At 51.4% G+C, this 23,578-nt stretch overlaps 3 protein-coding genes across 11 annotated transcripts; 2 read left to right on the top strand and 1 right to left on the bottom strand.

Moving 5' to 3' along the window:
• Positions 1-1,381: 1,381 nt before the first annotated feature.
• LOC126042254 (thaicobrin-like) lies at positions 1,382-5,661 on the bottom strand. 2 transcript variants are annotated; one of them, XM_049809101.1, is made up of 4 exons: positions 5,530-5,661; positions 3,784-4,608; positions 3,561-3,670; positions 1,384-2,892 (listed from the first exon to the last, which is right to left on the bottom strand). In XM_049809101.1, exons 3-4 carry the CDS (start codon positions 3,616-3,618, stop codon positions 2,372-2,374), a joined length of 579 nt encoding a protein of 192 aa, XP_049665058.1. In that variant the 5' UTR covers positions 3,619-3,670; positions 3,784-4,608; positions 5,530-5,661; the 3' UTR covers positions 1,384-2,371. The 2 variants fall into 2 exon arrangements, with proteins under 2 accessions (XP_049665059.1, XP_049665058.1); XM_049809102.1 differs by lacking the exon at positions 5,530-5,661 and having other exon boundaries at positions 1,382-2,892; positions 3,561-3,635; positions 3,784-5,152.
• A 369-nt stretch (positions 5,662-6,030) lies between these two features.
• On the top strand, positions 6,031-14,810 carry LOC126042249 (butyrophilin subfamily 1 member A1-like). 3 transcript variants are annotated; one of them, XM_049809093.1, is made up of 11 exons: positions 6,031-6,289; positions 6,995-7,099; positions 8,156-8,503; positions 9,053-9,334; positions 10,405-10,509; positions 11,110-11,130; positions 11,786-11,806; positions 12,455-12,475; positions 12,945-12,965; positions 13,447-13,479; positions 13,882-14,810. In XM_049809093.1, exons 1-11 carry the CDS (start codon positions 6,271-6,273, stop codon positions 14,397-14,399), a joined length of 1,494 nt encoding a protein of 497 aa, XP_049665050.1. In that variant the 5' UTR covers positions 6,031-6,270; the 3' UTR covers positions 14,400-14,810. The 3 variants fall into 3 exon arrangements, with proteins under 3 accessions (XP_049665050.1, XP_049665049.1, XP_049665051.1); XM_049809092.1 differs by having other exon boundaries at positions 12,945-13,034; XM_049809094.1 differs by lacking the exon at positions 6,995-7,099 and having other exon boundaries at positions 12,945-13,034.
• A 141-nt stretch (positions 14,811-14,951) lies between these two features.
• On the top strand, positions 14,952-23,367 carry GP1BA (glycoprotein Ib platelet subunit alpha). 6 transcript variants are annotated; one of them, XM_049809090.1, is made up of 4 exons: positions 14,952-15,041; positions 15,909-16,454; positions 17,144-17,432; positions 18,521-23,367. In XM_049809090.1, the coding sequence occupies exon 4, from the start codon at positions 18,523-18,525 to the stop codon at positions 20,659-20,661; it is 2,139 nt and encodes a 712-aa protein (XP_049665047.1). In that variant the 5' UTR covers positions 14,952-15,041; positions 15,909-16,454; positions 17,144-17,432; positions 18,521-18,522; the 3' UTR covers positions 20,662-23,367. The 6 variants fall into 6 exon arrangements, with proteins under 6 accessions (XP_049665047.1, XP_049665045.1, XP_049665048.1 ...); XM_049809088.1 differs by lacking the exon at positions 14,952-15,041 and having other exon boundaries at positions 15,661-16,096; positions 16,213-16,454; XM_049809091.1 differs by lacking the exon at positions 14,952-15,041 and having other exon boundaries at positions 15,661-16,096; positions 16,210-16,454.
• Positions 23,368-23,578: the final 211 nt, after the last annotated feature.

The raw sequence follows: 23,578 nt of genomic DNA, 5'->3' as shown, positions 1-23,578 counted from the left end.
CTGGCTGGGTCGGGAGAGCTGGAGAAGCAGACTGAAACAAGATTGAAAGAAAATGCTGCTAAATCCTCCAAGGAGGTTATTTATCTGGATGGCCTGATCAAGGAGAAGGAGTGCCAGCAGTCAGGACACAAGTCCCTGCAGGTGTCTTGGCAAACAGCACGAGGCACCAGCAAATCAGAAACATGCGACAGGCTAATCTTACCTTGATTATCTTACTTATTAATCTCTACCTTGCTGCTGTGTCCATTCACTGTGTAAGGGGAACGTGAGGAATGTGTGTGCAGGGTAAGTGGCACTGAGCTGCTTGTCTCTCCCGTCTAGGACGCTGGTCACGTTTTGAGCAGGTATGTGTTGCTTTCTCCCTTATATCACTGCTGCTGTGGGAATGCAAAGATTCCCGCCCCAGAACAAAGCTGGATACCTCAAATACCAGGGATGCCCCACTGATGTTCATGTTTCATTTTTCCAGAGGCTGATGAACCAGTATGACTCTACCAAGAAGGTCTATCCCTGGGGAAACAGTCAAGGACATGTCACTTCTAAGGTCTCTGATTGCAAGCCTGGTTGGCTTCTCCACTGACTGATGTGTAGTGACACTAAGGCACAGAGACTAGGGCATGGTGCCTTTAGCTCACGGCTTCTGCACTTTGTTGTGATGCAAGTTTGCTCTGAAAGGACAGGGTGACTGGGGGCACCAGGGCCATCACTTATAATAGAAATTTAATTGCAGTTAGAGCATCGGGACTGAGTAGTTACCTAGCCAATGAGACCTGCTGTCTCTTCTTGTTGATGCTGTTGTGTAAAAAACAATAACTAAAATAAAATAAAATTAGAATGAACTTTCTGGAGAGTATCGATTCAGCTGGAAAGTGGCCTCTAGCAACTAGCACTAACAGGAGGCTGAGTTAAAGGAGGAATAGAAATGCTGTGGCTTGTAAGACTCCAGGTGTGAGAGGGCAAAACTCCAGCAAAAGGAGTGGAAAAATTTAGAGGTTTACATCTTCTCCAGCCAAAGAATTAATACTAGGAATTTGCTGAAGTTTAGGAAGAGTCTGTAGGAATTGCTGGTTTGAGTCTCGCTGATTTGTAGAACTGCCAGGATTTGTGGTATTGCGTGGTAGAAGTGAAAAATATGAATAACCAAAGTTATATAAATAACCAAAGTTCAAATGCTGGTCAAACAAATGTGAAACTAAATCCCATCCCACAAGACCTTGCTGACAGATAAGAAGGGCTTTAAACACGTTGGTTCTATCTCCTGTTGAAAAACCTGACCTGTGAAAGAGAGATTGGGGGCTGGAGTGGAAGGGGAAGCATTCAAAGAATCGTGAAGAAAAACAATGCTACAAACACAAATTCTGCTTAGGATGTTTAATACAACCGCTGGAAAAGGAGGGTTGTGAAAAAGCATCTGTGAAAGCCACAACTTGCTTAAGGGTGAAGCCCACCCCTTCTCTTTGCTCTGTGCCCAGAAGCCCATGGTGACCCGCTGGGTTTGATTCCAGTTCTTCACAGACCCGTACCCAGCTGCCTTTGTGCTTCGGCTGTGGGATCTTGCCTTTCTCCCAGTGTGCTCGTGAAAATGCAGAGCCACGGCCCCAGCAGGGGTAAGCTCTCCCTCCTCCTGCGTGGGCACAATGTCAGCTTTGGCCCCAGGAGCTGAGGACGTGCTGGTACCAAGATGTAGGCAGCCATTTGAAGACCTCGTCCATTCCTACCAGGATTTGCCCCTCTTCTGTGCTCTGCTAAGAGCATGAGTTGCCCCTGCTTTTGGGATTAGCTCCTTGGATGGTCCCCTGGGTTGCTTTGCTGGATTGCTTGTCTCACGGATGTGCAGACCCCAGGTGCGATGGGATGTCACCTGTCCCCATACTGTGCCAGAGAGGTTGGTGAGCCCATCCCCTAGTTCCAGGGCAGGATATCTGTGCCTGACCCAGTGCTGCGACTCTTTCCAGCTACTGGAGGAGACCAGTGCTGTTGCCTGTGCCCAGCTGTCACCACAAAGGTGACAACTGAGTAGGGTCTAGCCAGCAATGTGGCTGGAGAAGAAATCTAGGCTGGACCCAGGCAATGTTCCCCTTTGCCTACGTTCACCTTTTCTTCTGCTAAGAGCAGGAGTTAGCAGGAGAGGACAAAGCAAGGTCCCTGGGAGTGGGGACCCCCACACACTATTGTGAGGTGGTGGGGATGAAGGAGCCTCTTTGGCGGTGTCCATCTCCAAGACCTGACAGTCCTCCCACTTGGTGGCCAGAGGAACCATGTGAGGAGAAGCTGGCAGGACGCAGGACCCTCCCAGTTCCCAGCACCAAGCCCCAAGATGATGGTGTTCGCCTTTCCAGTCTCCCCTCCTGCCACCCACGCTCCCGCCACGTCAGGGACACAGCTTGAGCCACGAGTCCATCCCCACCCAGAGCCATGGGCATAGCCTCTCCCCAGGACATGAAGCCAGGCAGAAAGCAAAGATTGGGACTTTGTTTTCAGCATCAGCAAACGCCACCTGCCTGTCTGCGAAGTCCAGGCAGACCTGGATGGCCCTGGGGAGGCAGGCAAGGTGCAGGGGGGTCCAGTCAGGATCAGTGAAAGCATGGTATTGTCCAAACCACTGCCCCACGGCCCAGATCCCCTCCTGGGGGGTAAAACTGAGGACGCCTTTCCTCCTGACAGACTCCTGGGCCACCCCCACAGCCCACCAGTCCCCCGCCTTGGCCACCTCCACCTCCCAGCAGTGCCTCCCTGCGGTGAAGCCCTGGCTGCCCAGCACACACGGCTCCGTGTCGAAGCGCTCGGGGTTGTCGGGCAGTGAAGTCCACTCATCCCCCCGTCCCACGCCTCGCTGGTCGCCAGCCAGGATGAGGAAGGGGTTGGCGGTGTCCGGGTCCAGGGTTACGTCGGCTGGGGACAGAGGAGGAGAAGCTGCTCAGGACAGGCAGCCCCAGGGGTGCATCGGGGCTGCATCCACCCCAGCAAGAGAAGGGACAGGGCGATTTCCTTTCCCCTGCCCAGAGATGTCCAGCGTGGGGTGGGAAACCCCCTCTTGGTGGAATGCCCTAGACTCAGAGCCGCCCTGATGCTGCCCCTGCTCCTCATCCAGGAGCTTCCATGCGATCCCTGGCCAAGGAGACTTCAGTTTCCTGGAGGAGGATGCACCTGAGTGGATGGGTGCACATCTGCTGTGCAGACACCTGCACCTGAGCTTGGGTGTCTCTAGTGCTGCCAGAGCAAAACAGGCACGTCTGGGCACAAACCAGTGCAGACCACCGTAGACGATACCCCATGACCAACGACCCATGGCCCCAGATTCCTGTTTCTTTCTGTGGGCAATGGAGGGAGCCGACGATGGCAGCTCAGGTGTCTCTGGTGTTGGTGGTGTGGTCTACAGATAAGCACGAGGAATTCAGCTGGGGGTGTTGCAGCCACCAAGTCTCAACCCCATGACAAGCCCAGGCTGGGACAAGCCCCAGGTGCTTTGACCCTAAATAGCTCTTCCACAGCAGAAGCAGGATGCATTTTTCTCCTCAACAGAGGACAGTTCCCCCTCCTTTTCCCTTCTGAAAACCCACCTCTTCCACTCATCTCTTCCACCTCGTTGGCCAGGGTCTCACTCTCTTCTCTCTCCATCCTGGATACCAGCACATCTGCAGAAAATCAAGAGGTGGGGAGGCAGGATTCCCTGTTGAAAGTGGAAATTACAAGATTCAGAGACTGCCTAAAGATGACAAAGCAGCAGAAGGAATGATGGAAAAGTCACAGTATTCAGGCACTTTTTAGACAGCCAGCACTCACCTGCAGGCTGGCTCCAGGAAAGGAGGTTTTGGATGGGTCTGAAGGTCTTCAGACTGCTCTGCACTCCCCTGCTCTCCTCAGCAGCTCATGGCTGGACTAGGCTTGCAAAGCATCTCCAGCTTGTTCCAGTGCACAGCTCAAAGTCCAGAGGGGCTGGAGTGGTCTGGAGAGCACAGCTGGGAGTCCAGCACCTTCGCCTCACTGGGGGGGATCACACCACTGGAGCTGCCACCTTCCCTCCTCTTGGCAACAGTCTCCCATGCCCCGAAGCTGCTGGCGGGCGCGTGACCTCATCTAACACTTGAATTTGGGAGTTCCCTCTCAACGTTCCTGCAGTTCCTCCGTCCTGTTTGTATCACGGGATCTGCCGCGTCTCCCCTCCCTTCGGCCAGCTGCAGGTGGGTGATAAGAGCCTGCTGCACCGCTGGAAAAGGCTCTATTTTCCTGTAGCTTAAAGCCCTCCTAGGTCAGCGGCACCATGCGCACCTCCAGCCCAGTGGGATGTCATCTGGGGACACCAGCTACAGACCGGTGGCCGCGCTTTGGGTGTCCAGGCTGCGTGTTGTGATGAGGGAAGAGGTCTGGCTCCTTACAGGCACTGCTCGCCCAGACTTGTCACGCTGCCAGTGGGTTTCAGGGTGGAGATGTTTGCAGGGCACGTGTTGCCTCGATGGCTCAGCTGGTAAATGGCGGACGGCAGGTGCTGGGCTTTGCATCCCACCTCTTTGTTCTCTAGGCAGCTTTTCATGTGCCCAGGGTTGATGGCCTCACCCCTGCTCTTAGGGAACTTGGGAGGTGGCACCCACTCTGCTTTGTCAGATCACTCTGAAAACCACCGGTCGAGCACAAAGCAAAGCAGAGTGTGAGGGCACCTGCGACCAGGTGGCTCTGCCGCCTGGCGCTGGGACAGGGGCCTGGGAAGGGACGGCTGGGGACAGACTGGCTCAGCAGGGACTACTCAGTCAGGGACCACCGTCGCACGGTGGGACGGGCATGGCACGGTGGGGGCTGCTGCTCGCAGCCAGTATATGCAAGCAGCTGCTGCTGAACCTCCTATCTCAGGGTCAACCGGTGACGAAGTTATCCCAGACACACACACACACACACACACAGAGCCGGTCGCACAGCACCCACCTGCGGGACTCACATCACCCACCAGCACAGGCAGCCACGTCCCTGGGGCTGGCAGAGGCAGGAGGTCACTAGTGCAGGCACACACGCGACACTCTCTGCGTTTACGTGCACATTTGCAGATCCCTCAAAGCAGAAGCACGGCCCCTCTGTCTGCCCAGCACCCTGGGCCCTCTCACCTTCCCCACGGGTCCTCAGCTCGCCGGCTGGTCCAGCTTGATGCTTGCTGCAAACACTCAGCCCACGGGCACCCCACATTCAGGGGCCTCCCAGACACCAGCGTGGACCTTCTGCCTGCCTGATACCCCTGCCTGGACCTGGGGACTCCGACTCACCAGCCAGCCAAGAGCGCTGACTGGCTCCGTTTTACCCGCAACTTGTCCCATTTACACCCCCTTTCTGTCTGTCCCCCACCTTGTCCTCCCTGATTCCCTTCCGCCGCACGTGCCTTTAGCTGTTCACGTACTTCCACCGACACCCCCCCAGTATCTGGGATCCCCGGCTTTGCATCCTTACGGTCGCAAAAGCCGGGCTGGCCCCCTTCTGAAGTGATGCCTGCAGATTTGTCATAGCCCAGAGATATTATGAGTGATGAGGCTGGTTTATTACACTTACCTCCGCTATCATTTGTTGGCCAGGTCTGTGTCTCTGTACGCTTCATTCATCATCTCCCTCTTTTCCTTGTCATCCCTTTTGGCAAGGTCCCTGATCGGGTCCCTTTACCTGAGCAGATGCTCTCACCTCCCGCGTGCGCCCGCGCTCCTGGCTGGGGACGGGAGGTTGCTGGACCTGGCTGGGCTGAGCACCACGTGGGGCTGCCTTCGAAACACAACTCAGGGCAGCAGCTTTCCCCGAACAAATCATCCTCGATGGCCTCACCTTCTGGCCGGGGCAGGAATTGCTTTTAAGCAATTGTTAAGCTACTGCTGGGCTTTGCTCCCACCCCGGCACTGCCTCTGGGTGCGAATCCCAGCTCAGTCACCCTCCTCCTTCCCACTCCCTCCGGGAAGGGAACGTGCAAACTGCTGCCAGTTTCCAATCCCTCCCAAGTCCAGGGAGAGCTGTGGGAGGAGGCTGCGATCCGCAGCCATGGAGGGGGTCTGTGGCAGGGCCGTGTCTGTCGATGTTGTCAGAAAAGCATTTCTGGAGCAAAAGCATTGCTGAAAAAAACCCCACACGACTCGGTGACTTTCATTTTTGAGTGGAGGCAGCGGAGGAGGAAACAGTTGGCAGGCTGGGACGCAGAGTGACTTTTTTGTTTCATTTTTGAACACGGAAATGGATAGCTCGCATTGGGGTGGCCCCTCTGGATGCACTACGTGATGGCCGAGCAACCGCTGCCCCAGCCCTGAGCCCATGAGTTCGGAGCCTCCAGGTATGTGGCATCTCTCGGAATGCTGTGGATTGAAATCGCTTTCTGCCATCTGCCAAAATTGGTCTAGTTTTCACTTCTTGTTAACAAAGCCGGGACCAAGTCAGCAAGTGATAAGAGGATTTGGGGTGGGGTTCAGAGAAGGACCAGGTCCCATCTTGGCTGGGTGTTGAATTACTGTTTTGATTATTTTGCTTTCCCTGGTCTGAGACCTCTTCCCATCCCCAGTGTGGTGGCAGGGGATGAGCTATTAACTGAGTCCTGAATTTGTCCCAGAGGAGAAGCGCACAGCCCCAGCTCCACATGTATTTGGTCTGGGTTTCTCCTTCTCATCCTGTGCCTTACCATCTCTTTCTTATGGCTGGATAAGAAAAGCAAGGGCTCCATATTAAAACAACTGCCACTTTTTCATAGAATTAGAGGAGATGTTGCAGCTTGTCCTTTGTTTCCCCGTGGGAAATTTCTACAACTTTTTATACCTGTTGGGTACTTCGTATGTAAAGCAGCAAGCAAAGTCTTCCAAGCATCATCAAAGGCTGATGATGGAAAATTGATTTCAACCTTCAGCATCTGTCGCTGTTCCCTAGACATTATAAAAAGGAGCTACAATCTGCAATAAACCCCTTTAAAAGTGAATTCTGCCTTTTTTTTTTTTATTCCCTTGTTTCTCCTCCCTTTTGCCCTTTCCCTCTCCTTCCCCATCTCCAGGTTGTACTCCAGTGAAGAGGATGCTCTCCAGTTTCCACCTCCGCTGCTCTCTGCTGGCTTTTATCATTTATGGTTTAGTTTTCCAAGTTCACGAGCTGCAGTCAGGTAGGGAATCCCCCTGGTTCTTGCTGATCCCTGTGGCATTGCTTCCAGCCTGAGTATCTTCCCGGCTGCCAGTGCAGCAACTCCCCGTGAAGGGCAGAGCACAGAGCAGGGTCAGGCCCTTTGCCATAAACCTTGTCCACTTCTGAGAGCGCCAACATCCCTCTGGATCCTGGTTTATTCCTCCGGCCATGTCAAGACAGGCATTCACGCAACCTCGCTGAACTCAGATGGAGATTAGATGATGCTGATGAGTTGATTATGGTTTGCTGCTATTTCCCTCCCTGCTTTCCCTGTTTGCAGCATGTTCCCAGCATGTCATCTCTTTACTGGGCTGTGTCCAGGGTGCACTGGACCCTTTGCAGAACCAATTCAAAAAAGGGGAAAAATATCTTAAAAAATATTCTGCCCTCTTTTTCTGTTAGATTGCTGACCTGAAGCAGCTTCTTCAGGGCAGCCCTGGCCAAAAAAAAAAAAAGCTGACTTGCTTTTTTTTCCCCTCAACCAGAAACCACTTTCTCTGTGAGTTGCGTGGCCAGCTTATTAATAAGCCTTTTTTTTTTTTTAATTTCCAAAGGTGCCCAGAGCACCTGAAATGTTTTTATTTTCTCTTGTAATACGTGTGAATAGCTGAGGATATTCGAGTTTTATTTGTACCCAAGTTGTCTGCTTTCTCCAGCCAACCACCCAGAAACCTTCCGGCCACTTCCTTCGTTCCTTATCCTGCTTTCTCCCACCTTGAGCAGCATGGGCAGCACTTGTCCCCTTGAGAACAAATAATCTTTTAGGAATTTGAAGAACTTTCACGGTAGCGCAGGACAGGGAAGCAGAGGAACGGGGTGGTAGCCTGACCCCAGCCTACTCACCGTGCTGCGTGGCAGGGGTCCCTCTCGCAGCCCCCCCCTCGGTGCCTCGTCTCCCCCGGCACGGTGACGCTGCCAGTGTGGTGGCGTGGCACGGCAGCACGCGAACCGCACGGAGCAGCATCCGCTGGCTTTCCGAGCTCAGTCGCTGCAGCAAACTCATGGTTATTTCTTTTCCCCTGGGGGTTTCTCCCAGCTCTGCTCAATGTGACAGGACCCCCTGGCCCCATCGCCGTGGCCATGGGCGAGGATGTGGTGTTGCCCTGCCGCTTCTCCCCAGAGCAAAGGGCGCAGGACACGGAGGTGATCTGGTTTCGGGAACACTTCTCACCCTTTGTGCATCGCTACAAGGAGGGCCAGGACCAGTATGGGGAGCAGATGCTTCAATACCAAGGGCGCACCGAGCTGCTGAAGGACGGCCTCGCCAAGGGCAGCGTGGACTTAAAAATTTTCCATGTCCAACTGTCTGACAGAGGGAATTACACCTGCTTTATTCGCCGTGACTTGGATTACGATGACGCTGTGGTGGAGCTGAAGGTGACAGGTCTGTAGTCCGTGTCCCTGGTACCTCTATTTTACTTGCTTGTAGCCAGTGCTTTTCTTCCCTGTCCTTCTTCCCAGAAGCAATTTCAGATGGTTGCTTTGGAAATAGGGTTTTATTAAGTGCCGTGGTTGAAAATACTAAGAATGCCTCAGAGAGGTAAAAATCCCTACAGAGCAGCTGTGAGGAGCTCATGAGACATGCTACCTACTTCAGAAGTGTTCTTGATATTGTTTTCTTCATATAACTGGGTGTAAGAAAAAAATTTGTCATTGGGTAATAAAGTAAGAATGTCTTGGTTTGTGCTTCCATATTTTAATATCCAGGCCTGCAGATTATTTTGCCGCAGTAGTAGCCTCCAGAGCAGATCTTTGAGTTATGTGAAAAAGACTGCAAGAAATGTCCTGACTCCAGGTGACACTCGTCTTAAAAAAACCCCTGGGATTTGTCTATGTTGAAGTTTAGCCCTTCTTGTCGGCGAAAGGAACAGCCAGCCCACCTTATTCCCCCAGTATCCCGTGGGATCACCCAGGGGTCTCTCTTTTCCCACAGCCAGCGGCTCTGCCCCGCTCATCGCGCTGGAGCGCTACCAGGACGGGGGAATCCGGGTGACCTGTCGCTCAGCCGGCTGGTACCCGCAGCCCCAGGTGCTGTGGCAAGATCCCCATGGGCAGCATCTCCCATCCCTCTCAGAAAAAGTTACCCAGGATAAGAGCGGACTCTTTGCAGCGGAAAGCAGCATAATCCTCACCAGGGGCACAAACCAGAAACTCTCCTGCTCGGTTCGACATGTCCTGCACAGTCAAGAACAGGGATCAGCTTTTTACATATCAGGTGAGCAGAGGACGAGGGCATCACCCTGTTAATGTTCCCAGCGGAGCTGCACTTGGAAAGCGCTGCTGGCGGAAAATCTCAGGTGCTTTTTGCAGGCTGTGTCTTCAGTGCATCACCTGTGTTTTGCACGCTGCGTGTACAGACAGCTGCGGCTTTTGGCAGCGTTTGTGCAGGTGTGCTGTCAAAATTTACCAGTTTTGTCTTGAAGTGTGGGTTTAGGGGGGAAAAAAGACAACCCTCATCGTAGCAGAGTTTCTGTAGGCACCTGGGTTAAATACAAACATTCGTAACACTGGAACCAAACAAAAAAGGAGAAACCGACCCGTGCCCTTAGTCTCACCTGCTGTGAAATCCTGTTCTACCAGTTCGGTATGAGAAATAAATTGTTGTGTCTCATATTAGCATCTGCATATATTGAATATATTTGTATTTTTTTCCTTATCACACAGGAAAGCTCCTTTCTTACTGGAGGATTGATTTAGGGCAGGGAATACATCAGAACAGAGATGCAATGGTGAACTGGACTAACCATACACCAAACGGCACCCCGGTATCACGTGCTTTTCATCTGCATCCTGCTCCTTTTTTACTTTGGGAATGAAGAATTTTTGGAGACTTTATTTCCCTGGGGGGCCCATACCTTTCTTCTGGTGATACCGCTCTGCACTGGAGCGTTGTTGTTGATGCATGTGTTACCCTGTTTCTAATCCTATGTTGCCTAATGAAATAGAATCTTTTTTTTCCAAAGGAGAAGAAAGCATGATTTAACTAGAAATAATTTAGTTAGAAATCCATTTTCCCTTTAAAAATCCTCCACAATGTAGGCAGACAAAACATCATCCTCAGACAAGCACTAAATTGCCAAAATTTTTTTTTATATATATTATATATATATTTATATATATTATATATATTATTTTTTGTCGGTTTGTGGAGTACAGTCAGGAGCTGATTTTTGCCCTAGCTGGGATTCAGACCTGCTTGGGATGAGCTTGTATGAAATAGAAATAATCTACTTCCCATCGCTACTTGCAAAGTAACCTAACCCCTTTGGGGATTTTGTATTTCAGATCCCTTTTTCCAGAACGCCCATCCTTGGATGACTGCCTTGTGTGTGGTCCTGGTTGCTGTGGTCATTCTCCTTATTATTGCTGCTTATCTATTTAAAATTAAAGGTATTATCCTGGTGTGGTGTTTGGGGAAGGGGGCTGGGCAGCTGTCCTATTCATCTCCCTCTGGTTTTGACAGACAAGTGGGTTTGAGAAATGCCTGGATGGTCCCAGAGTCTTGTCTCAGTGTCTTGGACACACGTACAGTGCCAGGGAACTTAAAGACCCAGGGATTTAATTTCTGGCAAGAAAAGAAAGGTTGTTTCTCCAACAAAAAGGGTTGCCAAGAAGGAAGTGGGCATAAAAGCAGCGTGAGCCAGCCATTCCTCTGCCCCAGCCGAGGATGGATGGATTCTGCCTGCAGAAATGAAGCAATAATTTGCCTGGCCCAGCAAAAAAAACCCTTGGCACCTCTGGGGGCCTGGCAGGGCTTCCTTTCCTTCTGCAAGACCCTTCTGGGAGTAAATAATACAGAGGAATAAGGGAAACTGAAATCCTCTATTCCTTACCAAAAGGAGATGGAGCCAGTGGGTTGTACAGGCACTGCAGCACTTCCAGACCTTATGGCCTTTCTGCAAGGGGCTGTAACTCCTGGTGTGGTTTAATCAGTGCTCTTTGGAAGGGATGATTTTAAAAATTATTTACATTTCTTTCTTTCCTTCATAGGAAAGCATGAGCAAAAAATAGGTAAGCTTTTCTTTCCATTTTTCAGAAATTGGAGAATTCCCTCAAATGGAAGAATTCATGGGGCGTGTTTCTTGGGGATGTGGGGAAGGGAAATGGTTTGGGTAGCAGCTATAGGAAATTGTGAAATTAATTCATGAAATGATGAAATTATGAAATGATGTTGTAATTTTAAGGAAAACCATTGAATAACCAAAGAAAGCGTGAACAGATGTTCTACCAACAGTGAACTTCGCTTTTCAAAGGGTTGTCAAGGTTCTTCCCAAAGCTGGAGGAAGCTTTGAGGTAGCACATTTCATTTTGCACAGGCCTCAGCTTTGTCTCAGCACTAAAAAAACCACAGGGACAGGAAAGGTTAGGTAGCACTGAAGGTGAGATTTAACCCCATGGTGCTCCTTTGTTGATGCAAACCTGCCCCTTCATCTTCACCTGCCCTTGCTCAGGTCTCCAGCAAGGCAGCGCTGGCCTCTGCCCAAGGTGGGTTTGGGGCGGGGGGGCAAGATCTCCAAAAAGTCTTGAGAAGAAAGGTCTTGAGGAGCTCCTGGGCTGAAGCTTTTCCATCATGAGCAATTTCAGCCTCCTCCCCACCCCAGCAAGTGTCTCAGGGGAAAAGGAATCAGCTCTGGTGGTGATGCTCTGTTCTGGTTTTGCTTTTCAGCGATGCAAGCGGCAGCACTGCGTAAGTCTCACTCCCTGTCTTCCCAGTGAAATCTTCTGTAAAACTTTCAGATTTTTTTATTCATCCTCTCATTCTGTCCAAATGTTCTTTTCAGCCAGATACTTTACTTCCCCCTCCCCTAATAATGTGAAAATTTGCTCTGAAAAGTCATTAGGGTTTTTCCCCTGAGTGGCTGTCAATGCTTTTTAACACTCTCATTTTAATTTAAGTAGTGAAATAGTACTGAAAAGTTATTGGGTTTTAGGGGAAGATTACAGAAACCTAAGCTGTTGAGAATTTTCTTATAAAAATGTAGTTTGATTACCAAGAAATTAAAAAAAAAAAAAACAAAACACTTGAAGAGGGCATATATTTTTAATTATTTGTTCACTTGCTTGTAGCTCATAGAATTGCCAAGTAATAGTCCTTTGGCTATTAAAAATGAGCTTTTTCTAAATTGGTGCCAATGCAGAGGGAAATAAATGATGGGGAAAATAAATACAGGTCAGCTCACTCAGGAGTCATGAGCATCCTTGCTGTCAGAGAGTAAATCAGCAGATCTGCCCCCTTCACCACAGCCACTCCTCACCTGTGTGGTCATTTAGCTGGGGTCTCAGGGAAGGGACGCTGTCAAATAGTAACTCACGTGTGTTTCTGTTTGTTGTTCAGAGGACCGTGATGCAGAAATCGGTGAGTCTTTCTTCTTCCTTACAAAGGATTTTTTACAGAGTCTGTGTATAGAGTGGTGGTCTTTTTTTCATTTACACTTTTAAAGTGTGAAGTGAACCAAAAAGTGGTTGGGGGATGGGGGGAAGGAGAGGGTGAAATAGAGAATCAAAAAATTAAAGATCTTTGAAGATCATGGCTGGGGTTGGGGATGGGTGACTGCAGTGGTGGCACAGGCAGGGTGAGAGTGCCCTGGGACACGGCCCCTCGTAGGTGAGGGACATCCCAGAGACCTTTTCCTGCCCCAGATTTGAGCAGGACAACCTGCACCATCACCTGCAGAGTGGAGCTCGAGGCTGGGGGTGGGAGACGGCTTTGCCTTTTCAAGTGTTGGCAGAAGCCTGCCCTCCTGCACGTGCAGGTTGTTATGGGAGAGGTTATATCCAAATCAGTACCCCGCAACCCATATGTACTGATTTATCTTCTTTTTCAGAGAAACAAGCTGAAGAACTTGGTGAGTGTTGTTCTCCTTCCTACACGGGAGACCTTTCAGTTGGGCCATTTTGCCATCTGGGTTTTGCATGTATGTCCTGGTTTTGGTTTTCCTTTTGGGAAAGGAAGAGGTAGAAAATACTGAACTCATTTCAGAGACGTTATTTTTCTTTGCTTTCTATGTGTTTTTAAGCTATTCCCTGTAATCCTTTTATACTAAGAAGAAAATGCTTTCAGTTTTCAAAGAAAGTACAAACAGACCATAAAGGTGTCTGAATCAGGACAGGCAGCGTGATTATATTTGTAGAAAATGGATGGAGTCCTTTCATGTAGCTAGACATTGAAGTTTTGAAGCTACATGGTGTGAGATGACTTTCACAAATATAGCAACAATTCAGAAAAAGTGCAGCTACACTGGCATATCATTATCCTGAGCTAATCCAGTACAAGTGTGTTCAGATTACCTCTCATCTGTGGTTTTCTTTTTTTTTTTTTTCTTAAAGCATGGAGAAAATACGCAGTGCCTATAGAAGAAGGTAATTAAAGTTTGGTCTTTCAAGGTGCTGAATCATCTTCCCTACCTTAATCTCCCTTCCTGCTAGTTTCCCTCCCTCACACCCCTTGTTCGTTTAGTGCATGCCCCAGTTTTAGGCAAATCTGGAGAGTCCTGGTCCTCGGTGAGCAGTGCTGGCCACATTTTAGAAGCATGGGGACTTCTTCAGCCTGGAGGTCTGCTGACGATCCTCTTCCCTCTCCACTTGATGTCATCTGTCTGCTTCATTTTTTGTTCCTCGCACTAATATTGTTATCTTGTGCAGCTTCGCATGCCGCAGCCTGCCAGTTATTGCTTGCACCCTTTTTCTTCCTTATGCAGCCCCAGCAAAAATCTCTCCTAGGGTGAGCTCTGCCCTGATGTGTTGACTCCATCTGTCCTGCAGTGAAGGTGGTTCTGGATCCAGACACAGCCCACTGTGACCTTGTCCTGTCTGACGATTGCAAAAGTGTGAAACGAGAAGACACGCTGCAGGACCTCCCCGACATCCCTGAGAGATTTAACCCGTGGCGCTGTGTTCTGGGCCGCGAAGGCTTCACCTCGGGGAGATACTACTGGGAGGTGGAGGTAGTGGATGGAGGAGGATGGACTGTGGGCGTCTCTCGACAAGATGTGAAAAGGAAGGGCGATATTGAGTTTAAACCTGAGCAGGGCATCTGGGCACTGGGGCAGTGGGCAGGGCACTTCCAAGCTCTCACATCCCCTAATCGCACTCTCCTTCCTGAAATCCAGACTCCCAAGAGGATCCGGGTCTCTCTGGATTACGAAGAGGGACGGGTTACATTTTTCAGTGTTGACGAGGAGATTCCCATCTTCACATTTCCACTGGCATCATTCGAGGGGATAAGCGTCCACCCTTGGGTCTGGCTGGGTCCTGGGACGTGGCTCAAAATGTGGCCCTGATGAAGGGGAGAGAGTAAGAGGAGGCTTTTTTGAGGGGACCTCAGGAGTTCAGACTCACAGAAGGATTTAGTTTGGAAGGAACTTGTGGAGTTTTTTGTTGCAATCAGCTGCTCAGAGCAGGGCTAACCTCAAAGCTGCCTTAGGTGTCTTTGGGCCTTGTTCAGCTGAGTTGTGTAGGATCTCCAAGGGTGGAGATCTTGTTACCTGTCTGGACCTCTGTCCTGGTGCTGCACCTCCCTCAAGGGGAAGGATTAACCCTTTATGTTTGGTCAGAATTTCCCCAATTGCAGCTCGTGACTGTCGCCTTTCATCCTCGCTCTCTTACCTGTTGAACAACACTTCCACTTGAAAAGACACTCCTGCAACAGGGATCACTTTTTAAACCTACAGAATAAAGTTACTTCAGCAGGATTTGTCTGCATTGTGTGTCAGCACCAAATGTCTGTGTCTGAGACGTTGTCTCCACCTCCTTTTAGCCTGTGGGGAGTTGCAGGCACTTTTGAGAAAATGGTTCACTGCATCCTGCAGGAGACGATGAAGGCACATCAGTGGAATCGGTCCATGGCTGTGCTTGTCCCTGTGCCTGCCTGCAGCACAAGCCCAGGTGACGAGCTCACCTGTGACCTGGAGGCATCTAACATTGTAAGATGGAGCCCATCTTTAGTTGGTCATTCTGGGGGAGGAAAAGCTGCTTTTGCCTACAGTGCTGAGGAGCCTGGAGCAGGCCCAGAATGCCCCATAAGGGCTGAAATGAAGCTGGAGAAACCAAGAATTCATATGATGAAGGGCATCTCATATTGCGGCATGTTTCCAGGCAATTCCAGATTTTGCTGCAGTGGAAAATGCCACCTGCAAGGGGAGGATAGAAGTATGTGCTTCTGCTGAGGCCAGACAGGCTTTCATACCAGATCCTCCATTCAAGTGATGTCCAGCAAGCACGGACCTTCCCAAGGGAAGGCTTCACCATTACTGCTGAATTCATGGGCTTCTCAGAAATGAGAGGATGCACTTGCATGTGTGCCAGGGTAGGTCTGTTCATGCTCAGCCCAGGGCAGCTCCACCCTCCCACCATGGAGGAGCCCAAAGAGGGCTTTCACCTTTCTCTCCAGGCCTGCACAGCCCCCAGGAGTAATGCTCCCAGAGGCTGGCGGTCACGCCTTAGCTTTTTTCCTTGCCATGCACAAGCCCGCACGATGCAGCAGAAGCCAAACCAGCTGTGAGACCTACAGTAGCTGAGGGGCTTGTCGAAGGACCCAGTGACAGGGAGTTCCAAAGCCTCCTGTGAACAGTGTCATAAGTCTACAGGGACAGGCAGCATGAGGGTGGCCCTTGCTGCCAGGGCTCTGAAGAGTGGTTCATGTCCCTAAAGAAGGCTGTGGGAAGGTGAAGATACAGACCCTGCTTTCTGCACTGGAGGAGCATCGTGCTCCTCAAGCTGGGGGTGATGAAGTTGCATGTTTCTATGACCCTCGGGCACCATCACCTCATGATCTCCTTCCTATTTCCCAGAGTTACATATGGTATTGGTGAGGTGCTAAAGGCAGTGGGGAACAGCCTGGATCACTTTGTTCCCTCCAAACTCGAAACTGTCTGCGGGTGAAATCAAGTTTGGGACAACAACCTCATGGCAGATAGACCCCTGATGCATGTGAACAGGCTCTGGTACAGGAGAAGAAGTTGATGGGCTGGACAAAAAGGTGAACCTAGGGCAGAAATTAAAAAGTGGACCGCAAATGTGAGGCAAAAGCATTGTCGCTAGTAGGATGGCTGATGTAACCCTCATCTCCCTCTTGCCTTCACCTGAGGGAAGCAGGTTCAGCAAGGAGACATCATCCCTGCTCTTTTGCTCTCTCCATCTGGATGTCAGAACCCCAGGATCTCTCCTGGCCTCCTCCTCACTACTCGTAACCAGCCATGAGAAGAGTGTGCCTGCAGATGACTCCTGACCTGTGCACCCCTTTCTGCCGGCAAGAGCGTGCCTCTTCCCCTTCAGCAAGACATGTCACAGTGGACTGCTTGGGTCTTCTGCTCCTTCTCCTTGAGGGATTGAAGCAGGTGGGCTGAAGGACCTTGTGAAGGTTCAAAGTGTCCTAGTGCATTCATTCACCTGGAAAAGGGAGACAGAGAGGCAGAAGCCATGGTAAGGGCTGTGGGTTGGGAATATGGGTCCATGACATGGAAGACCAACTGGTGGTGTCATGGGGAATGCTGTATGTCCAGGGTGAGGGTAAGAGTAGTGCTGTGGAGGAGAGGCAACCACATACAGGCTTAATCCTTGCGATCCTATAAGGCCCTCAAGGTTACATTTGTTCTCTCCCTTCCTAGCCCCTGCTTTCTGTTGGAAATTACTTATGCAGAGCCAAAAAATTGTCCCCTAAGTTCTGCTTCTGCTGCTGCCTCCAGCCCTCTTACTACAAGCTGAACTAAAATGCCCCTACAGCAAGTAGACTGGAGGGAGGAAGTTTTTCTAAGGGGGCTGGCTGGGCATCGAGCTGCTGGTGGAAGGTGATGAGTGAACGCTTTTCATCACTATTTTTCTCCCTCTTTCCTTCACTCATTAAACTGTCTTTATCTTGACCCACAGAGGTTTTTTTCTGCCTTTTAGTTTTCCAGTTCTCTCTCCCATACTGCTATAGAGGCAGTGGGTGAGTGGCCGGTGGGTGCTTAGCTGCTGGCTGGGGTAGACCCACCACAATCCACAGAATGGAAAACAGTAGAAAACCAGTATGTCCTCTCTTCTGTAGCATCTCCCCTTGCAGCTTTTGGGTCACCCTGCAGCCCTGCAGTCCAAGATACTCTGCAGTGACCTATGGGCCAGGGAAGTGGAGACAGCTTGGCTGCAGGAACAGACAGCAGGAGGAATTGCAAAACCGAGCTACTTCCTCTGCCTCTAATCTCCTTGCCTGGTCTCTGCTGAGGCTTCTCCCACAAATGTTAAAGCTGCCTCTCAGCTCTCCAGAAGAGCCATCCCCGTTTTTCCTGGCAAGCCAGAAAGAAAGGATCCCTCATCTACACCACAAACAACTAGCTGAGGTAATGTGCAGAAACTGTTTCTCGCTGGTATGCCAACTAGGCTGCGGTCCCCAGGTTGAGGTGCCTCAAGGATTGAAGCCCAGAGCATGTTGAGAAAGAGCTGCCTTGAAGCAGAGGAAAGGGCAGACATTTGTGTAAGGGACCCTTTTCCCAGGATGTGCAGCTTGGGGGGCAAGGGGGCATGCAAGGGCTCCTCCTGGGTGCAACCCTCCCTTGCTTTAGTGTGCAGAAACAAGAAATTATGGGGCTGGTCTCTGGTCTCTGGTTGAGACTTGTCTAAGGAGACTGTGGTGTGGCAGCACAGTTAAAGCGAGGACTGTGCTGAAGGACAGGAGATGGGTTTGGCTGCTCAGGAAGCCGCAGCTCCCTTCCCACAGCTGTGCGTGCTGATAGAGGGTCTGGGCAGCCCCCCTGCTAGTGCTGCCTCCAGAGCAGCCCCTGGTCCTCGGGCAGGAGGGAGGCAAAGCGGCAGGAGAGCAAACGCTGGACGGTCCACGGGTGAGTCCAAGGGAAGCAGTGTCCATCAGGGGCTCGGAACTTGGGGTAGCCACCTCTGTGCATGGGAAGCTCTTTTCACATGACTCGTGCTCCTACTTTGTGAACCCAAATCTAGCAGAGGGTTCAGCTGGTGTTGGGTAAGAGCTTATTCAGGGAGCCTTTTCCAGCACACGGCTTGTCTGGGCTGGGATGGATGTGGGTATGCAGGAACGTGAACGCCACAGAGCCACTGCTTTTGCAGTGGTGAGGGCAGCAATGCCACCCCGGCAGAGGAGGCACCACCATGAGGAGGCGCTTGAATCAGGTTCTCCCTCCCATGGAGGAGGATGAGGTGAGCAAAAGGGCAGAGATGGTATCTCCTTGCTGAGCCTGCTGCTCTCCAAGGACGAGATGACAGGGTGGGTGCTGGCAGTAGTTGTGGGACTCACGTCTCCCTTCCATCCTCCCAGGGAGGAGCTGGGGGGCTCAGAGGGCTCCCAGAGGGTCTGACGGGGGATGCCAGCTGTTGCGAATGGTGCTTGTGTGGGAAGAAAGGTGACATGCAGGTATGTGCCTGCCTGCGCCCACACCTCTTGGCTCTCCCCTCCAAGCCATGCAGGTCCCTGCCCTACTCCTGCTCATCCTCCCGGCCCTGCTGCCCCCAGCTGGCACTACCGACCCACGCCAGCCCTGCCCATCGGAGATGAACAGCGTCAAGGACCTCCTGGAGGTGAACTGCACAGGGCAGGGTCTCAGCACGGTGCCTACAGGCCTACCTGAGGACACAGGCATCCTGCTGCTCAATGCCAACCATCTGGTGTCCCTCTCCACCGAGGCCTTCAAGAACCTCACCAACCTGCAGGACCTCGACCTGTCCAACAACCGTCTGGTGTCTCTGCACATCAAGCACCCGCTGCAGAGCCTGAAGGAGCTGATCCTCTCCCACAATGAGCTGGGGGCCCTGCCTGCCCTAAAGGGCCTGCCCAAGCTCACCCACCTGGCTGTGGCCTACAACAGCCTGGTGACACTGGCCCCGAGGTCTTTCAGTGCCGTGCCACACCTAAAGGACCTGGACCTGCGAGGGAACCAGCTGCGGACGCTGCCCCAGGAGGTCTTTGCAGGGCTGACGGCTCTCGAGGACTTGGACATCTCAGACAACCAACTGGAAGAGCTCCCCAAGGAGCTGCTGCAGGATCTCCAATCGCTACAGACCCTCTGGCTCTCAGGCAACCGCCTGCAGACTCTGCCCACTGGCTTCTTCCCCAAGGGGCACTTCTTCATGTATGTCTTCCTCACTGAGAACCCCTGGCACTGCGACTGCAATCTGCGCTACCTGCAAGCCTGGATCCGGCAGAACAGTGGCAGTGTCTATCAGCCGGAGCGGGGCCTGGAGAAGACAAAGGTTGAGGTTGCCCCCAAGAAGGTGGTGTGCCAAAGTCCCGACGAGCATCAGTTGAAGCCTGTCATCGACTTCAAGCACAACTGCCCCAACATGGGGGATGTGGATGAGGAGGAAGAGGATGACTATGGTGATGAGGAAGAAACAATGGAGAAAGCTACCGTGGTCACCTTCTCCCCCCCACATCCGTCTATCACCAAAGAACACACTACCATGCCCCGTGCTGTTACCAGGCCTCCCCTCTCTACCAGAAGGCCTCCCCTCAGCACCCCTTGTAGCTCCACCCTTGCCCCAAGCACTTCACTTCCGACGCCTGCAAGCACCAGAGCTCCCAGTACCACCATTCCTGCGCCAGCCAGTCCCACCGTCACACCCACGCAGACCCCCAGCACTGCTGCCGTTGTCACTGAAGCCCCCCCCAGCACCCTGCACACACCCACCACCCTTGTCTCTGCTACCTCACTGCCAACCACTGTGAGCAGCAGAACTCTCAGCACCAGCAGCCATCCCCAAACCACCCTCACCGCCAGCACTACCAACACCCATGCTACTCCCATAGTGTCCACTGGCATGGTTTTCACCACCTCCATGGCAGTACCTTCTACTGCCACACTAGAGGCCTCTTCCACTGCCAGATCTTCGTCTCCTCCTCTGATGTCAACTATGCCGGTGGTCTCCACCACTGTGCTTTCCACTCATGCCCCAACGCCGCCAGCTCCCCTGGACACCACACGCTTCACCCAGCCTGCACCTCTCCCCCTCTGCCCGTGCTCCATCCCAGGACTGGCCGTACCTGTGCTGCGCTCGCGGGTAGGTGGGGACGGTCCGCAGTGGGGGCAGTGGGTGCTGAGGAACTGCTGCCTATTGCACTGGATGCTCTACCTGGCCTCCTTGGCTCTGCTGGTCCTGACTGTGCTGGCTCTGGCAGGCTGGCTGGTGTGGATGTGTCTGGTGCGACGGCCCTTCTGGCACAAGTCCCTGCAGACCCAAGAGGTGCAGTATCCACTGAGGAGGTGGAGGGAGTCAACAGAAAGCCCTGTGATGTATCTCGAAAGCCCTCTCCGGCGCCCCACGTTCTGTACCATCAAGGAAGTAGAGTTGTGCCCTGAGGTCACTTACTGCACGATTAAAGACCTGGGATTGCAAGGCAGTCCTCCTGCAAGTTCCTCCTTCTGCACCACAAAGGAGCTGTGGGTCCACCATAGTCCTCCGAATGCTTCATTCAGGTCTTTCTCCAGGAAACTGAAGGTCACAAACCTCAGATCCCTGAGGTCCCCTTCTGCTTACAGCCTGGACAGGGGTGTCAAGGCCATCGGTGATGTCAGAGTGAAATATGCTGGCAACACCTTGTAAATGTGTCTGTATTTTCAGAGAAAGAGATGGAGGGTCGTGGGTCTGCTTCATGTACCCTTGTTTTACAAGGAAAAGATCTGCTTGCCCAGGGGGAAGCCATCCAGCTCCTTCCTCTAGTATTCTCTCACACACCCTAAGGTTTCTAGATCTGCAATAATTATTTGCATACTTGGCAAGGGGGAGAAGATGTCCTAAACTGGACAAGTGACAGTTTGGGGCTGCCACTGTTTGGTTTTGGGGTGAATGTGGGAAATCAGAGCTTACTTTGTACTCTATGTCCCACCCGCTTCTGTTTGAATGATGTACATAAAGTTACGCTATTCTTTCAATTCAGTACCAGGTCGTTAATCACAGAATAAATATTCTCTTTGCCTGAATTTCAAATGGGTGCTAGTTTCCTTTCATTGGACCTCCCATAGTCCTGGCAGGGTACAGTGAATGGCTAAATTGTCTTCAGTACTTGGAACAGTGAAGGTAAAGAGGAAAAGTCCACTTATACCCAGCTTCCTGACTTTTGCCCCAAATGTGTGATCTTTCCATGTGGGGTTGAATCACATGGGAACATCCCACTGCATGTCCCACTGTCATGTAATAAGTTTAAGAAATGGTAGGTGTCGATGCCTCTGCATGACTCATCATGGGATGGCTGGAAATGGGGGAGGAGAGCAGGAGGCTTCAGAGGGCGATGGATGTGGCTTGTAAGGGATCACACTAGGACAAAGTATCCAGGGGCTGGCCAAACTTTGTGACCACCTGTGCAGAAGTCACCCAGACATTTTGGGACGTGTGAGAAGGAGACAGAGCTTGTCATTGGCGGGGGGTCAAATGGCAGGCCCCAGCACTGGTGCACAAATGCAGCAGCTAGATCATATGAATCACATCTGCAGTCTCAAACGCTGTTCCAATTCTCACTGTCCCAAACGTATCATCCAGCTACTGTGGGTTAGCAGGCCTTCTGCCAGATTAATTAATCAATCCACAGAAGGATATGTGTGCCTCTGCTTGGCCAGCTGAGATAAGCATCCTTCTATGCAAATGTGTCTGCTAGTCAAGCTCATGTGTGCTAGTGCGTCTGGAGGTATTTAAAAGATATGTAGATGTGGTGCTTAGGGACATGGCTTAGTGGTGGACTAGGCAGTGCTAAGTTAACAGTTGGACTTGATCTTAAAGGTCTTTCCTAACCTAAACAATGTTATGATTCTATGATTCTAACAGGAACAGCCCCAGAGACCCCAGATTTGACCCAGAATCCCTCTGACCAACTCTAGAGATGACTGCAACAGCCTAAGAGAACTCAGATACCCTGAGAGCATCCTAGGGATGCATGGATGGCCTTAGGGAGACCCCAGAGAGCCCTATTACTTCAGTTTGAACTTTTTCTTTACATTGATCTTTTTTTTCCTTTGTCAGATACTGTTACTACATCTTCAGACATTTTTTCATCCCCTTCTGGTCTTGTATAGCACATTTAAGGATGCCTTTTCTTGTTTTGTAAGCGTGCTGTTTCTCACATTCTTGTGGGGCAGCATACATCAGCTCTTACCTCCTCAGAATATTTGCATTCCTTTCAACACTTCTCCCACAATGTCATGGCATCCAACTTAGGCCATCAAGTTCTGAATGGCTGGAGAATTGGACAGGTAAAAAGTGGTGTGAAAGTCAGGACCAGTGGGTAGTGGTTAATGGATCATACTCTACTTGGCTGATGGTAACATGTAGAGTACGACATGGGGCTGTGCTGGAAACTCTTCTGTTTCATGTCTTTATCAATGACTGAGTGTGCTTTTATCATATTGGAAGATGACACCAGGTTGGGAGAGATCAGTTAGTATGCTTCCAACAGGACTACCATTCAGGGAGCACCATTTACCCTGGAAAATTGGTTGACAGAAACCTGATGAAAGTCAACAAGGAAAAATGTGAAATCCTGTACCCTGGAAGGAAGACCACAACAGTGCTGGTGAGGGGGCAGCCTGGCTGGAGAGTAGAGCTATGGAAAAAGGCCTGTGTGTCTTGGTCGACAGAAAGGTGACCAAGACCCAGCAGTGCACCTTGGCGGCAAAGAGAGTGCAACAGAAGCCTGAGCTGGGGCATAGCCAGTAGACCAAGGGAAGTGATTATCTTACTTGGCTCAGCACTCATTAGACCACATCTAAAATACTATTTTGGGGAGCCATGAGAACATGCGACCCTCCCCTGCACATTCCAGGATCCCCAATTCCCTCCCCAAAGGTACCACTGGTACCCAGTATCTCCCAGGATCCCGATTACCTACACCTCTCCTAGCAATTCCTCCCTAGGATTCTCCCACCTCTCCACACAACAAGCACTCCAGGTCACTCCACGAAGACAAGACCTCCCAGAACGACCTAGGAACCCCAAAGCCCCCAGGACCCCCCAATGCCCCCTATCTACCCTGTCACCTACCTCCCCCAACCCTCGCACCCCCAGAACTCTCTTATTTCCTCAGGATCCTCCATGCACCCCAAGATGCCTCTCAATCCTGAGACACAGGCACACCCTCCCCCATGCCCAATGAACACAGGCACCCAGAGCCCCAGTGTAGAGTTCGGCGTCCGGAAGATCTCGCAATGTTACGGAAAGATGGAGGGTTAGTCGCAGCCCTATGACACACCTGTAACCCCGCCTGCCCTGGTTAGTATAAAAGGAATTAACTGCGCAATAAAAGGCGGAAGTTGGCACTCACACCGTGTGTGTTATCTGTCTCTTTCCCTGGTCCGGGTCGACCAGTTATCTAATCGCGGCACCTTGATATGTAGCGAACGCTACACCCCAGTGCCCTCCACCCACCTCCTGGTCCCCACCACCCATCCAGGACACTCAGGCCATTGGTGTCCTGCTCCTTTGCAAGAAGCATCTGGATGTCTGGGTTCCCCAGCAGAAACAACAAGACCCA

Source organism: Accipiter gentilis, chromosome 8, assembly GCF_929443795.1.
Source record: "Accipiter gentilis chromosome 8, bAccGen1.1, whole genome shotgun sequence".
Lineage (NCBI taxonomy): Eukaryota > Metazoa > Chordata > Aves > Accipitriformes > Accipitridae > Astur > Astur gentilis.
Note: the sequence above shows the minus strand (reverse complement) of the source record. Positions and strands in the feature narration are given on the sequence as shown.